The sequence below is a fragment of the Maniola hyperantus genome, chromosome 5 (assembly GCF_902806685.2).
Source record: "Maniola hyperantus chromosome 5, iAphHyp1.2, whole genome shotgun sequence".
Lineage (NCBI taxonomy): Eukaryota > Metazoa > Arthropoda > Insecta > Lepidoptera > Nymphalidae > Maniola > Maniola hyperantus.
The window spans coordinates 7,995,183-8,012,409 of NC_048540.1; the positions used below are offsets into that span (position 1 = coordinate 7,995,183).

The following is a 17,227-nucleotide window of genomic DNA, read 5'->3' on the forward strand; positions in this document are numbered from 1 at the left end:
CAACGTGAATTATTCTGTATGATAAACGACTAGCGTTTTTCTGCGATATATAGTTTTTTTGGCATACGCGTTTACACTACATTTGCACTTCAATAAATTAAATGTGCTCATTACATAGCCTGATCGCGAAGTTCTACTGGTCGACCCGAGGGCAATTTTTTTTTTTTTTAAAGTGTAAGTTATCCTGTAGTCCCGTTGTCCCCGTTAGCCATATCCCCGTTAACGGGGACATCGGGATTTGAATAAAATTATTAAAAACTTATCCCGTTGTCCCCGTTGTCTATTCCGTTTAACGGGGACATCGGGATTTGAATAAAATTATTAAAAACGTATCCCGTTGTCCCCGTTATCTATTCCCCTTCAACGGGGACTGCGGTAAATGAATAAAATTGTTAAAAATTCTTTCCGTTGTTTCCGTACTCTGCCCCCCTTGACAGTATAACTAAGTAGGTACCATATACACAATTTTTTTACTGTAATGAAATTGTTTAGTAAAAATCATAATCATGAAGGTGTTTAGCTTTACATTATCTTCTTCTTCTTATATATGTCGGAGAAACAGGAGGATGGCCGATAATTATTATTCATCTTTAGCCGACATCAGAAGGTAGTAATTAATAAGTAGGTACTTTAATCCATGTTCTTTACAAATAGTTCTCAGTAACGTATCGCACATGGAAACCATCAACGTAACACAACCAGATCACCCTAACCTAACCCTACCTATGGTCGCCTCCAACCACCCCTCACAGCGACCCCTCACCTCACTCTAAACTAGCTAACCTAAGCTAAACACTACATCGTGTGATTAGGGCGCAATTGCTATTGCAACCTCTCAATCAAGTCACGACCTACTCCGTTATCTAATCATCTCAAGGTAATCAATCACAACTTCATGAACGCTCTTAAAAGGATCATTGCATCGACTCTCTTACGATCTAAACCAGATCTTATAATTGACTTCTCATTACTAATTCAGAATATCGCAATAGCTCTACCTTCTCCACTCTGTGCACATCTGCATACAGAACACCATAGCATCGTGCGCCACACGCGCCACGACTACTATCCACCCAAATAAGCGATCACAACAGAAACCAGGTAGAATGTAAGCTATTCGATCTCATGGGCAATTCATTGTCTAATCCATTTCAACATTACACGAGAGTCATCAATGATTCTTTACCAACCGGGTTATACGATTCTAAAGCGGGTACCTACTATCAAAGTTAACTTCAAGTTACTATCGCACTAAACTATCACTTCAAACTAGTCATTATCTCAACTGCCGGTATATCTCCAATTACACTCTAAATCACTAGCGTCTGCAGAAATAACCTTAACGGATGTCCTTATAATAATCTATCTACTGAGCCAAACGTTAACTCACGAATTACTCTAATATTCACCAATAATTAGTATTCCATATTCGTCAAACAACTACGCGAACATTATTAATAGTGCTTTGCAGGCAAAGTCACCGGATACAAGTGTACATTAGCATCGAACAATTACTGTTCTAACTATATCACAATCACCGAATTAAATATCACGATTAGGAAACTACCTACCTATCTCAAAGAATAATAATTAGCTAAGCTATAATCTGATACTTAATTAATTTAATGCGAGAGAAAATTGTGAACAACAACAAAATGCGTGCGTGTCAAAATCCAACTCTGACAACTAAAATAAAGATGGCTACCTTCCGTAGAATAAAGCTCATACGTTTCTTTTCACGGAGTCTACAGACAGTAAGAACTCTTTCAATATCGACCCTCCAATATATATATATAGAAATACCAGAAACAGTAAACACGAAATCTAATAAACTATAAAGCCTACAAACTTGGAATTTGGAAGGTAGGTTCCTTCTAGGACGTAAGTGTCAGCTAAGAAACGGTTTTGAGAACACCACCCCCCCTCCAAAGAGGGTGAAATGAAGGGTGAAAGATTACATGATAGTCCTATGTTTTTGAAGTTAGAGACGGGGAAATCGACATTTAGGTTATTAAGTTTAAATAATAAAAATCTGTATAATACCTAATTGCCAATTTTCATATCTCTAACTTCTACAACATAGGTTTTACGTGTAACCTTTCAACCCCCATTTCACCCCCTTAGGAGTGTACTTTCGCAAAATCTTTCTTTAGCAGATACTTATTTTCGCTTACAAAATTGAATTCCCTAAAATGCGAGAACACACTCCTAAGGGGGTGAAATGGGGGTTGAAAGGTTACATGAAAAACCTATGTTTTCTAAGTTAGAGATATGAAAATTGGCATATATTTTATCCTCCAATAAGACTCGTTCACATTTTATTACATCTAGCTGATACTCGCGACTTCGTCCGCGTGGATTTATGTTTTTAATAAGTAGCGTATGCTACTCTCTAGATTTTCAACTAATCATATGCATAAAATCACGTCGATTTGTTTCTCCCTTGCGACGTGATTAAAGGACAAACTAATACACCAACAAATACACTTTCGCATTCATAATATGGGTAGTGATTTGTTGTTCCTCTATTTTCATTCAAATTATAAATAAACTTAGCTATACGTTTGAATAGATTTTCATATTTTTACTAGTGACATGATTTTAAAATGCGATGAAATTCAGGTCAACTTCCATAACTATTTTTTTAAATACCTTACTGCCACCCATTTAGTTCAGTAAATCCCCAAAGTTTCTGACACTAAACACGTTTCAGTCGAGTGTGGGAATGTTATTTAAAATGTACTACTCCCCTGAGTTACCTATTGAGTTATGACGGAAAAGGTAGATCTACGTGCACAGGCGTTCATGTAGGTATTTCCTCTTATAATACCGCCGCTGCTAAACTCGTAATAGATTCGAAGCGAGTTTCAACCTGACACTAAGCTGTTGTGACTCATGGGAATCGCCGAAATGTCCATTCTGAATTAGGTTGCCCAGAGAAGGAAACGGATTGATTTTCCTCTCTACTTCGATTTAGAATTGCTTTTCCACTTTGACGTTTTTATTTTTAGATAAAAAGAACCTAAGCCCAGTTTGGTTTATTTTTGTCACTTGTTGAGTGAAATTTAACCACATTTGCATTTCGAATATGATTAGTTGAATTCTATTAGCAGTTCACATAAATTTGGTTAAATTATGGTAAAAAATAATAGGTAGATATAGGTTATGTTCAACGTATACCAGGTAAATTTTCATTACTTTCTTCAGCTACTAGCAATTCTTTTTCATAAGCTTATTTAGAGGTATCATACAATAAATACATCAATATATATGTTATTATATATAAAAACGGGACAAGTGTGAGTTGAACTCGCGTGAAGATCATTCCCTACGACGAATATGCCTATGCTACGCTATGCACGCTAGTGAACCTAAGCTACGCCAACGACACAGCCCTGCTCAGTCCCAAGGTCTACGGCTTACGTAGACAAATTGACATTCTGTGAAAAATATGGGGAAAAACATGGTTTACTGTACCTATAATGAACTGTTGAAAACAAATTTACTAAAGTAAATGTACTTATAAGAGTGTTTACATTAGTATATAGGGCCTTAGGTACGTGAGTGAAACTTACAGGTAGGTATATCCGCGGACTAACAAAACTAAAGTGATGATATTTAAATACAAGAAAGATCCAGAAAATGAACGTAACATGTTTATGGTAGGCACAATTTCATTGAGTTTATCCTAATTTTCTCAATAGAAGAAGTTTCTTCACCTTTTCGCGGCCGATCCATTTAACCAATTTTGACGCAATTTAGTACCTACAGAAATATAATTTAAATCCCGATGATGGGCATTTGCTACTTTTTATGTCAAAATTAAAGGATTCTCGAGGGATTAAAAAGCCGAAATCCACGCGGACGAAATCTCGAGCATCATCTCTATATAAGACTATTTTAGGTTTTCTCTGACATATTCTGACATATTTTAGGTTTTCTCATAAGACTATTTTAGGTTTTCTCTGACATCATATTTTAAATTTATTTTTTATTTTTTAGTACCTATGTTAATAGTAACTAAATGTGTAACTGACACTATTGTAAAATTGCGCGCCATTGATGGCAGATTGTAATTGGACTTTAATATTTTTAAGACCCTATGTACATACAATTTTGCAATTAATAAACTTATCTTATCTTATCTTATCTTATCTATCTCCTCTATACTTCTATATCTATACTATATAATATAATAATAATAATCTATATATAATATAATATAATATAATAATAAATATAATAATAATATAATAATAAAGAGGTAATGTCGTTAAGTTTGTAGGGGTAATCTCTGGAACTACTGAACCGATTTTGAAAATTCTTTCACCAATAGAAAGCAACATTATTCCTGAGTGACATAGGCTATATTACACGTGGGCGAAGCCGCGGGGATCAGCTAGTAGAAAATAAAAGCAAAGCATAAAATAACGTGGAATTTACCAATTGTTTTTTTACAAACTTGATTCACCCCATTTGCAGCAAGAACGCCCATGTTAAATGCATTGAAATGGCATATTACGAGTGTGTCGTACCAACTATCTACAGTAAAGCGTTTGTTTGTAATTTACCCGTATTGAATGTTTTTCTTTTTTACAACAGGTTGCGTTCATCTTAGAAAAACTTAGTTTTTATTACGGAACTTTTAAACTATTACTACTTAGTTTGAACTGCTATGACTTATCATTATCCATATATCCATAAATGTGAAAGTGTGTTTGTTTGTTGATTTAACCTGCGATCACGCCGCAACGGAGTAACAGATTAACATGGTTTTTTGCATAGATATAGTTCAAAACCTGGAAAGTGACTAAAAGGTAGTTATTAGTTAAGAATTCAGTAGGTACCTCTTTTTCCATAATAAAACCTTGAATATATCGTTGCGAATTATTAATGAGGTTTATATCTCAAAATAATGTATGAAGTTGCCTCATTCCGCTTGGAAAAGAAACTGTTGTGTTAGATCCATTGAAATAGCGCATTACGAGGATCTCGCGTGTCTTTGTTGTAGATTGTATTGAATGCTCAGCTTAAGGCCTAGCTTCTAAGTGCTCCCTTAGCGCCTTTAAACATTTACTGTTAGCAATATAAAGGTATTAAGGCTTGGATGCACATGTCGCAACTATCTTACAGTTTAAATAAATGCTACTGTTTTATTGCTCAGCTGATTATGGGAGGGTGATGAATTTAATATGGCTATTTATATTATGTATTATATGTTTGTTTGATCCTATAAATTGTAATATGTACGAATTGTCAGTTTAAGTAACATAAAAATGCAACTCCTCAATTTATCGAATAATTGTTGTCAAACTACTCATTAGATTTTTATGCAAGAGGTGTCGTTAGATTGTCTCCGTTATGTTCAAGAGATTTGTATGGATAAGTATTATAACTTTTGGTCATATTATCTTCGTCTATAATTGGCGCAGTACGTAAATCTATGACTGTCGTTTCGAACTGTCTAAAAGTTTAGTCTGTATTGGTTTGGTTTAGTGGTTACCGACGAGGCATGGAGAAATTTGCAGTTTAAAAAAAATATCAGTGAAACTATAACAATTTTACAATAATATTATATACTTCAGAATAATAGAAAAATAATAGCTGTGATAGCCTAGTGGTTAAGACGTCCGCCTCCTATTCGGAGGCCGGGGGTTCGATCCCGGGCACGCTTTAACGCGGGCTTTAACGGCGAAGAAAAACATCGTGAGGAAACCTGCACACCTGAGAGTTCTTAAAATGTTCTCAAAGGTGTGTGAAGTCGGGCGGGCGGTGCATTTCGCATGCTGCATGTTGCACCATACAGATTCGACCTGTTTCCGCGGATTATAGCAAATTAGGCTTTTGGTTCATTGTATATCATAAACTTCCGCAAAGTAACGCCTGCTTCCTAAATGTTTATAATAGGTAAATACCAACGTGTATTTGTTTGTTGGTTTATCCTTCAATCACGCCAAAATAGAGCAACGGATCGACGCACAACGTAATTTTTTGTTCGGATATAGTTAAAGTCTTAAAGAGTAACATCTTCTACGTACTTTTTATCTCAGAACATCAACGAGTATCCCGGGTTTCAAAACCTAAATCCACGCGGACGAAGTCGTAGGCATATATCTTTTTAGTAACATACTCAAACAGGGTACCTACAGTGATTCGGTGCTTGCATAAACACACTTTGCATTTTTATCTTGGGACATCAACGAGTTTGCCGGTTCAAAATCCTAAATCCACACGGACAAAGTCGTAGGCATGTTTTGCTAAACTCGGAATTTCTTTTTAGTTTCGTATCGGCATCCCGGTGCGCATCCTGTATTGGAGAATCGGCTCGCTCAGCCTGGTACCGTCACTCTGATGGATGGCGCGGAGCCCCACCGCCGGGACCACGCCGGTCACCCTGGGACTCCTTACCAAGTCTTAGAAACGAAGGCAGCCTCAACGATTCCGGCTATCGAAGCAACAGAGCTGACAGCTTTGAGCAGCGGTAAGTGCTTTATGTTATGGAAAAATAAATTAATAGTTTACCTCGCGGACTCACCATGGCGGCGATTTCCGGTACTAACCAGTCAAACTCATTGAAATTTAAAGAAATAGTTTTAGAAACAAATATCTGTGTCTATGTCTTATATGTGTTTTAGAAACAAATATCTGACAGATTTCTAAAACGCGTCTACAAAATTTCATTAAGTTTGTTTGGTTAGTATTCAAATTAAATACCTGCGTTCGTTTGGAGCTCTTTACAATTAATAAACTCCTCATAAGAGCACAGTTATATTCCCCTGTTGGGTATCAATATAATATGTATTGTACGCGACAGATTGCCCCGTACACCCGTACATCTACTCGTGTGCCCGTACAGCCCCCGCGCTAACCCAGTGCGTGCTAGAGCGGGTGACGTGCGTGGGGCGGGGCGTTCCCCCGCCTCATACCCCGATTGTTATCTCGACCTATCTCGTACTATACTTCCTTTCTTATGGGTCAAAAACAGTAGTCGTGAACATGAATCTGTATCCACGGGATACGTTTGTCCTGGGTACAGAATTTAAATCCAAAATGCTTCCGGCGCGAAAAGGCGAGTTACACTTAGGTACCATAATATTGCAACATGCATGCAAAAAGTAATGTCAGTCATCGATAAAACAGAAAGAAAAAAAGAAAAAGAGTTTTCTCCAGTGTGCTAAATACATTAAGAGCAAATTAGTTTAGATGTTCATGAATACAGCGCAGCCGTCCTGCTTAGCATGTTAAAGTAATTGCAATTACAGAACCTTTTTCACAAAGCGGTGAAGTGAAACGTATTATTTTTAATAGGATTCAGTTAGCAATAAGATGCATTGAACGGTTTCTATCATAGGTAGTAAAAATCAGTACCTAATAATTATTATTTTACGGTTTCTATATTATGAGAACTCTTAGTTTTTCTAATATCCAAATTTTTATTAATTGGTTAATTTTACATTTTAGATGGGCAAGTTTAGTTAACATAGCAAGTACCTATATAAGAAAAGATATGTTTGATGGTTAAATGGTAACTGCTGTGAATAAAAGTTTTTGCTATTTAGAATCTTGGTAAGACTAAGATTCGAAAATGAAATATGAACCTCATCAACCCAATTCTGTTAATGATAGAACACCTATCAATATCGCTTGATACTGATTATTGGTTTCTCAATGATATAGATCACATTACGCTACAACACACGGTATAATTTATCATAATATCGTAATGTACTTTTCCTCGAAACACTAATGATCTTATACCTATAGGTACCTACTAGCATCTTGTACCTAGTCTTTCAATAAAGAAGTTCTTTAAAAATGTTCATGCCTTTTTTGTCTCCCCAATAAAGATTAAGCTACAAGGACATCCGATCTACTCTCTCTCGCGTTACGTTATACAATTTACTAGGTTTCAGTTTAGTATTCCCAGTGGGAATCGTTCGTTGCTACTTGCTGAAAATCAATGTCGCAACTTGACTGACGTAACAACATTAAGAGAGTTTTTAGAATGAAAAAACCGGCCAAGTGCGAGTCAGACTCACGTACCGATGTTTCTGTCCTACAATCGTATTTTATAGATATTTTGCATATGTTAAAATAATCAAATTTAACAATAAGATAAAATAAGACTTCGTAAACAGTTTGAAAATGTAACTAAATGTAGTGTATGTCTATGTATACTGAGATATGTTGTGGCCGTATGGTAATAATTAAATGCGGCAACGGTGAAAGATGTTTATTGAGAGCCGGCTTATGATCTACTCTCGCTTATGGACTAACAATAACAATAAATAAATCTTACATACTATTGTTTAAATCTTATTGCTTAACTACCTAACCTACATAATTTTGCATCACCTCTCTTTCAATCCGATGTGCAGGCAACCTACTTCGATATATTGAGGAGTTGCATTTTTATGTTACAGCTAATATGAACATGCTACGTTTAAACTGTCAATTCGTACATATTACAACTCCCCTGAAAATGTATGCGGTTACCCCTCCCCTTAAAAGAAAAAAAATGTTAGACGCTACATCGAATCAGAAGAAAAGATGATGACAATCACAAAAATAAAATCTAATGCTAAATAAAATTAAATTATGTAAGGAAACATTTTTTTTAGTTACTTCCTGTGCTTAAAGTGCAATTTATCTTATCTCTTACTTCGTATGGGCATATTTTCAACCTTACTTATAAATAGAAAAATCGTAATCTATTAAGTGCACAGTCAATGATTTAACTTTTACAAAAGTTTCGAAAAATCTCATCATAATAAAATAATTTCAAAATAGAATCATAGGTATTAGATATGTAGAAGCTGAGATATCGATTTCACAAATCGACTTCAAAAGATTCTTTGACCTATCAAATCGTCCTCATCATCAGTATACAGCTGCTGTCGTAGCATCGTCGTAAGACGGTAAATATAAGGTTTCTATTCCATAACCTACAAGATATTTACCTATTATTGAACATCTCATTCTCAGGTATTTATATTTCCTGGACAGTCAAAATAAATCTCTCCTAGTCTTCATCTTCCTTTCAAGTTACTTCTTCACATAATACAAATAAATAAACAAATCAACAAACGCGGCGCGTACTCTCCTAATCAATATTTAACATAACATGCTTGCGAGCATTTTTCATAACACTTATAATCTTCATCAAACTTATTTCTTTCAATAAGTATTTCAATAACATTCAACTTTTCATAAAAATTCTAGGTCTTTCACTAACACCAGCGCGGTAGATAATGATCAAGAGTCTAGACAAATATATAGTTGAATGAGGAGGTACTAAATATGCGCAAAACATCGCGTCCAAATAAATAAATAATAATCATCTTCCTACGTCAGTATGTCTCAATCCCAAAATAAATATTGTATATTTTATACCTATAGCACTTCTACAGCCGAAGGGTGATCAAGCCTTTGGTTTGCAGAGTCCTAATTTGTCAAAGCCGGGTATAGTCTTACATCGTCAAAACTTGCACGAAACTAGACGAAAAACGTCTGTAGGGGAAAAAATTCTCCTTATTTCATATTCATTTCCTTGTATTTGCAAATTGCATCTCGAGCAAAACCATTGTCTCGTATAACAATACAAAATGTTCGGGTACGCGTGTGTCGTTGACCACGCGATGACACCGTTATAATTCTCTGAATTATTATATTTCGATTTTAACACCGAATATTTACGAAAGAAGTAAGTACCTACTTATTCATTTATTAATTATTATCTATTATTAGTTTAAACTATCCTACACACTATATAAAATCTTACAAATAAAGTACGAATGGAACTTATTAGTAGATAGTGGAGCAAGTTTCATTTATTATTTAAAAAAATTACCAATATTCTCCTATCCTATACGTACAAAATTAAATTATCTACCCAAAAAAATAATTACAATACCTACACATTCTACCTATTTGCCCATTACGAGAGATAAATTGCACTTACTTTAACTATTAGCGACGCATTTTATCAATCAATTTCGTGACCGCCGTGTAGTCGCCGTCGTCGTCAGGACTGGTTTTGGTCATCAGGTCCGGAGGTCTGGAGTCTGCGCCTCTTCTTTACTGCATCTTAATGGGCCGGGAACACCCTGGACTCCTCGAACTGGGCCGGGAATACCCTGGACACCTCCTAGTTGTGGCCGGGATAACCCTGGACGCACGATGATGCTGGGCCGATCAATGAAGCTTGAGATTGTCTTCTGTTCATAAGCGATTCATTTTTGAACTTATTTCTTGATGTTAGTGTTTCATACAGGACGTGGAATTATTTTCTTCTTTTTGTTTTAGTTGAGTCTTGAATCTTGATATTCTTTTGAAAATTAAATTGTGTAGTCTTCTTCTTGATCGGTGCCCAGCCGGTGCACGCACTTAGATTAGGCATGCACCGACTGGCAAGGGTCGCCATGAGATATGTTGTGGCCGTATGGTAATAATTAAATGCGGCAACGGTGAAAGATGTTTATTGAGAGCCGGCTTATGATCTACTCTCGCTTATGGACTAACAATAACAATAAATAAATCTTACATACTATTGTTTAAATCTTATTGCTTAACTACCTAACCTACATAATTTTGCATCACCTCTCTTTCAATCCGATGTGCAGGCAACCTACTTCGATATATTGAGGAGTTGCATTTTTATGTTACAGCTAATATGAACATGCTACGTTTAAACTGTCAATTCGTACATATTACAATACCTATATGTATATATGTACATACATATAGCTGAATTGCGACTCGGATCTTACAGTTCTATAAGTTCTTAAGTAAGGGTTGCCTGGAAGGGATCACTTTAGTGATAAGGTTGCACTTTGTTTTTTTAAGTGTACCTATCCTGCATTCTAACTATTTGTAATTTTGTTAACAAGAAAGTTGTTTAAATAAATAAAATATAGTCCGTACAAAATGACTCCTCATGCGTCATTTTAACACTATCGGTCAATTTCCATGTCAAAAGTACGGTTCACCTTTAAAATAAGCACTAAAATCGTAGTTTTGACATGAAATTTGACACAAAAAGTTAAAATGGCGAGTGAGAAGTTCAATTTTACGCGTTTTAAAATAAATATAAATCCGAACTTAATTTAAGACTGTCACAGATACAGCTCCGTTTTCAGAATTTTTAATAATAAGCCATGGATTAGAAATGTCGATGTAATAAGCTTAAATACTTTTCGTAGGTTCCTTCTAGCTAGACGACATTTACCAAGGTGGTTTTATAATATATGAGAACTATGTGCTTACTAACGAAACTGGAAACAAACCTTGTGGCCGTTACCCATCCACTAGGTGACTTAGTTAAAACATAATGACTGAAACTTCAGCAAATTGCAAAATGGTATATAACTTTCGAGGCGCTTGTTGAATAACTTTGCACTAATTTATAAAACAGCAACAAGAAGTCCATATTTTTAATTATATCTTTCTTATAACAGTATCAATATGCTGACAGTGTTTAATTTGAGGTTTGGTAACTCAGGAAGGTTTTACAGAAAAATAAGATAATTACTAGTATACCTACTTATAATATTGAAAACAAAGTACGAATTATCCATTAGCTTAAGTGGGAAAAATTCCTATACATGCGTCAAATAATGTGATTGAGTATTTTGTGAACAGATTTAATTTTTTGCCTTCTTATTTTCATGATATTACTGGTATTCAATCTGTCATATATATATGTAAGTGTCCCAGTTTTTCCGGCCAAGTGCGAGTCAGACTCGCACACCGCGGGTTATTTTATTCGACATTTTGAATGATAAATCAAAACTATCATGCATAAAAATAAATAAAAATCTGTTTTAGAATGTACAGGTAAAGCCCTTTCATATGATACCCCACTTGGTATAGTTATCTTACTTTGAAAATACTAACTATTATTTGTTCATTAACATATTATTTTGATTTTTTGTGTAATGTAACTACAAATCAACAGTTTTCGGATTTATTCCTTTACTTGTGCTATAAGACCTACCTACCTGCCAAGAAGTGTTCCTATAAAGATTCCCTTTTTTTTCTTTTGAGGTACGGAACTCTAAAAAGCACGCTGAATAAATTTTGTAATTATAGTCATCTAGAGTCTAAGCATGCTTTTATGGCTTAAAGCATTTTTTGTAATTTCACAATATTGTATCAAGTATTTATTTATATTTTGTAACATTAAATCTTGTCTTAAAATAAATGAATAATTACTTTAGAATTGTAAATTCCTGATTGTGTGCCTTATGTCGACGGCACTACGATGGTGTACAGAAAAACTCAATCGAGCTTATGTTTACACCATAATCGTAATAAACCTTCTAAGCATCCTTTTGTAAACAAATAAATAAATAATAACAATTTAAGACATACATACTTGCAATATACGGCGAAGAGTCCGTAATTTCATTTCGTCTTATCAAAACAAGCATTTAAATGATACTTACTTATTTTACTAAAACGATATTGCCATAAGCTACTTTTATACTATGTAGAATGTTAGACAATAACGTTTCTATTTGTCTCAAGGGAGACAGCTGTATATATTCATTTTTGCCATTCATTAGAAATTTTCAGAAAATACGAAAAGGAAATAATGTCACTTTGTGAAATTTTATGGGGCTTATTTCAGTTATAGGTTTCTTATCTCAAAGAGTTTTAAATATACATGAGTTTCGTACGGAACAATACCTACTTATTTATCTTCTAGGTACTTTAATTTCTATTTGGTTTTACTTGTTTGTGAGTGAACTAACTACTCACCATCACCAGTGCCAGTACAATAATATATTATTATATCTAATGATTTAATGTTGGTTTATAAATCCTTTTAATTTAATGTTCGTCAGTTTGTAAGTTGTAAACGAAAACCATCATATAAAAAATCTGATAATTACGGATTTTATATCTATCAAAAGCTTTGATTCAACTGAAAAAATTAAGAACTTTTTGAACCAAAAGATTTAAGCGTCAATTATTATTACGAGAAGAAAGCGACTGAATTTCTAAACGTTTTTCAATTGGTTGATGGGTAGGCTTTAATCCCGTGATCAGGCTTTGTGTTACGTAACAAAGGGGATAGCGGGAACTGAAATTCGAATCTCAGCTCACCGTAGATAGAAGCTTTCGAAACCTATTATGTGCCTGAGTGTGACAGTAGGGATCAGTTTATTAATTTAGTTACCATTCGGAACGCGATGCTATACAAATAATAATAGGTAATGGTATATAGCTACTCATTAGATTTTGCATTTTTACTCACCAGTAAAATCAGTTGTGGGACAGAAGTAGCTGCAGGCAAAACTTTTTTTTACGCGGTATCGCTAAATACACCATCCACAGATGATATCCGTGTCAGTAATAAACAAATGTATGGCTTATAGACACTGAAAAATATTTACATCATCAACGGAACCTAATTAAAGACGGGAAGAGAAAGAATGAAAACTATTGACGGATTCATCCACGAATAATAATATTACAGGCACTAATAAAAAAACATTTTTTTTATCTTTAACATGGATTGGAATTTGTATCGACTAGTGGAATAAAATAGTGAATGTCAATTTTTAGCTGGTTCGATTCCCGGGTAAGACAAGTGAAGTTTTCCATCCGTGGATGATAATTTCACTCATTTTTCATTCTTCATCCGTGTCTGTAATTATTATCATCCATGCATAATATTGATATTTTTCAATATTTATAAATCAACCTGAAATTACAAACACACACATTTTCACATTAAGTACAAGAAAATTCTCCGTCCGTGTCTGTATATAATCCGTGAAATGATGTAATGTAATCTAAAATTTAGCTATACTATATTGCAGTTGTAAAAACACCCATTATTACTTTTTCTTACGTTTTATAGCTGTCACGTACTTAAGACATTACCCCCACTTTTATACCGCTTTTTTCCTTGTTCAATATGAGATTTTATAGGGTTCTAGCAACCTTATTCCGAAGAAATACAAAAAGTAATATATATTCATCACGTAAAATGCGATTAGGTATAACGAGATGTGGAATTATTGTAGGACTTACGTTATGAAAACGTTAAACAGTTGAAAACTAAAACCCGACTACGACCGTCTTAATAAACGCTGAAATATTATAGAAAAATTGGGTTTCTGTCGCTTGGTATATCTTAATAAGTATGCTATATTTGTATTTATGAACTCAGTATTTTTTTCTTTCATTTGACATGCCACTCAATACAATAGAAAAAAAATTTAAGACCCCCACTTTTTTGGATGTAAACTTATCTTAGATTTTGATAAACAAGATGTCGTTGGCATCGGGTTTGCGTTCCACGTTTTTAATATAATCAATCATTCTGTAACCTGTCTTAAAAATAAAATTACGATCTCTAGATTTCGAAGAGAGTTACCCATTTATGAAAATTCGTCCTTGATGATTTTTTAAGAGTAATAATAATAATTGTAGCCAGGTTTTAGCGTTTGAACTTTTTTGAAGCTATTTTAAAATGACAGCGGAAAATATTGTTTATTTGGTTGCAGAGGCGTATTTGATCGGCAAGATAGCGTGCGGTCCGAGTATACGAGTGATCGAGAGTCCTCCCGGTATGGCATCGTGCAACAGGCATCGATCGATAGTACAGATTCCAGGATTTGTTACCTGACTTCCAGTGAGGTGAGTACTTATTCTTAGAATTTAAAAACTACTCGAATTTACCAAACGTGTTTTACTCACACATCAATAGGTACATCCATACCTAAAATTATAAATGCGAAAGTGTGTCTGTTTGTATGGCGGTCTGTCTGCCGTTTGTCTGCTAGCTTTTCACGGCCCAACAGTTTAACCAATTTTGATGAAGGTAAGGTACAGAGTTAGCTTACTTCGCGGGGAAGGACTTTTTATCCCGAAAAAACCCGCCAAGTGCGAGTCAGACTCGCGCAACGAGGGTTCCGTACTACAGTCGTATTTTTTCGACATTTTGCACGATAACTGAAAAACTATTATGCATAAAAAAATAAAAATCTGTTTTAAAATGCACAGGTGAAAACCTTTCATATGATACCCCATTTGATATAGTTATCTTATTTCTAAAATTGAAAATACTAAATATTAGTTCATGACCACAATTTAATTTTTTTTGTGTGATGTAACCACAAATTATTATTCACGGTTTTCAGATTTTTCCCCGAATGTCTGCTATGAGGCCTACCTACCTGCTAAATTTCATGATTCTACGTCAATGGAAGTACCCTGTAGGTTTCTTGACAGACCGACAGACAGACAGACGGACAGACAGACAACAAAGTGATCCTATAAGGTTTCCGTTTTTCCTTTTGAGGTACGGAACCCTAAAAAAACAAAATAGTTTCATTCGTTTAGGAGCTACGATGCCAGAGACAGATACACAGATACACACGTCAAACTTATAACACCCCTGTTTTTGGCTTGGGGGTTAAAAACTCAAAAGTACTAAGTAGTTATTCATTACTAAAACGGTTCGCTTTTATAAATATCCAGTCATCTCGATAGATAAAAGTAGGATACTTATAACTACACTTTGCAGCGAAACTTTTTTCGCATTTTTGTTTTATAAACCCTGCTATTATATAAGTATCATAGACTTATTAAGCCTTGAGAGTACCTACTTAACTTTACAGTGCAATGTAAAAATGTAAAGTAGAACTTTTATGTTTCTTCAATAGACCGTAACGAGGGATGTAATTATTGTGGACAGGAACGTGCTTTAGAAATTAGCTTCTACTTGCTTTTCAGGCTATGAACTTTTAAACCTTCGTGACTAGATGCTGTAATTATACATCGTACCGCCTTCATTTTCCCATCCAGCGTCCAAACTATCTACTATCTCTGATACATCAAAATATTTCCTTTGTGTAACTTATATATTGGCAGCTGTATATACGGATTGAAACATTTCCAAGCATTCATTTCTTACTAACTAATGCCTGTGACTTCCAGACCAGAAATTTAGAAATTGTAAAATTCCAAATCCCTTGCCAGGAATCGAACCTGGGACCTCCCACTAATAAGACCACAACGCCAGGGAGGTCGTCAAATTATTTGTAATTATTCGTAAACATATCTGAGCTATAAATATAATACTTAGTCATATAAATGACCTATGACCTACAATAGAGATCCATGGTCATAGAGCAAAAAATATTCTCAAAAAATTTAGCACAACGGATTAGCTTAGCCATCCAGAGTGACAATGAGTAGCGCCAGTGCCTTGGACGCCACGCCCTTTGATGATAGCTTGAAATATAAAATACAGTACCTATAGGTACACCTTAAATTTTGTAAATATAAATAATTGATGCTGATATTGTTGTAATAGGTTATTAAATAAATATTGATATTGTTGTAATAGGTTATTAAATAAATATTTTATTTATCAGTTGATCGGTTTTTATACCTAAAAAATAAAGCAAAATTAAATAGAAAACCCGGTCAAGTGCTAGGCGGACTCGCACACGTAGGATTCCGTATCTTACATCGTACAAGAAACAGATAGCACTTTTTAATTTATTTCGTGATGTAACCACAAATTCACAGTTTTGATATTTTACTTTACTTGTGCTACAAGGTATTACTATGATTCTATTCTATTCTACAACGGGAAGTTCCCTATAGGTTTTGATTCCCTTGATGAGCCTTGAAAGACACGACAGACAGAAAACCAAGTGATTCCTATAAGGGTTCCTTTTTTTCTGGAGATATGGAATCCTAAAAAGAACATTCAGTTTTTGCAAATTCGGAAAACTTCCATATTCCAATTTTTATGGAAATAAAAATCTAATTCTGAATATGACAAACATTAAAAAAATTAACACATCAATCCAGCCGGCATCTGGATCGATCTGGCTAAACTTTTTTTTCTTATGCGGCTCTCAAGTGATGTGCGTACCAACGAACAGCATTTCATTTTATTTATGTAAAAGATAGAAGATGCATGACCCTAAAAAGAAGATATAAAATCTTAAGCGACACACGATTTCACTAGCTTCCAATTTTTTGAGAAGTCTCATAAAGCAGATTACTTAGCGGGAAGCCCGAGGGAAGTAATATGCCGTGCGAATCAGATGTTTAATAAGTCAGGCATTATCAAACATTTAACCCTCACCCGAAGCCCGTCTTTTATGTTATCATGTCTTCGCAGTACTTTACTAACACGCTACGGGTATGATTAAACTACCTTCAAAGATTAAATAAAGCAATTCCGACGTACCTA

General features: G+C 34.7%; 1 protein-coding gene across 22 annotated transcripts in view; it reads left to right on the forward strand.

Annotated features, from left to right (window-relative positions):
• The window catches only part of sif (still life), a 157,293-nt gene that overhangs the window by 40,340 nt on the left and 99,726 nt on the right, over positions 1-17,227 (forward strand). For all 22 annotated transcript variants that reach the window (XM_069498882.1, XM_069498884.1, XM_069498881.1 and 19 more), the window contains 2 exons: positions 6,281-6,481; positions 14,520-14,652. In XM_069498882.1, the coding sequence (XP_069354983.1) occupies positions 6,281-6,481; positions 14,520-14,652 (334 nt within the window). The remainder of the gene's footprint in view (positions 1-6,280; positions 6,482-14,519; positions 14,653-17,227) is intronic.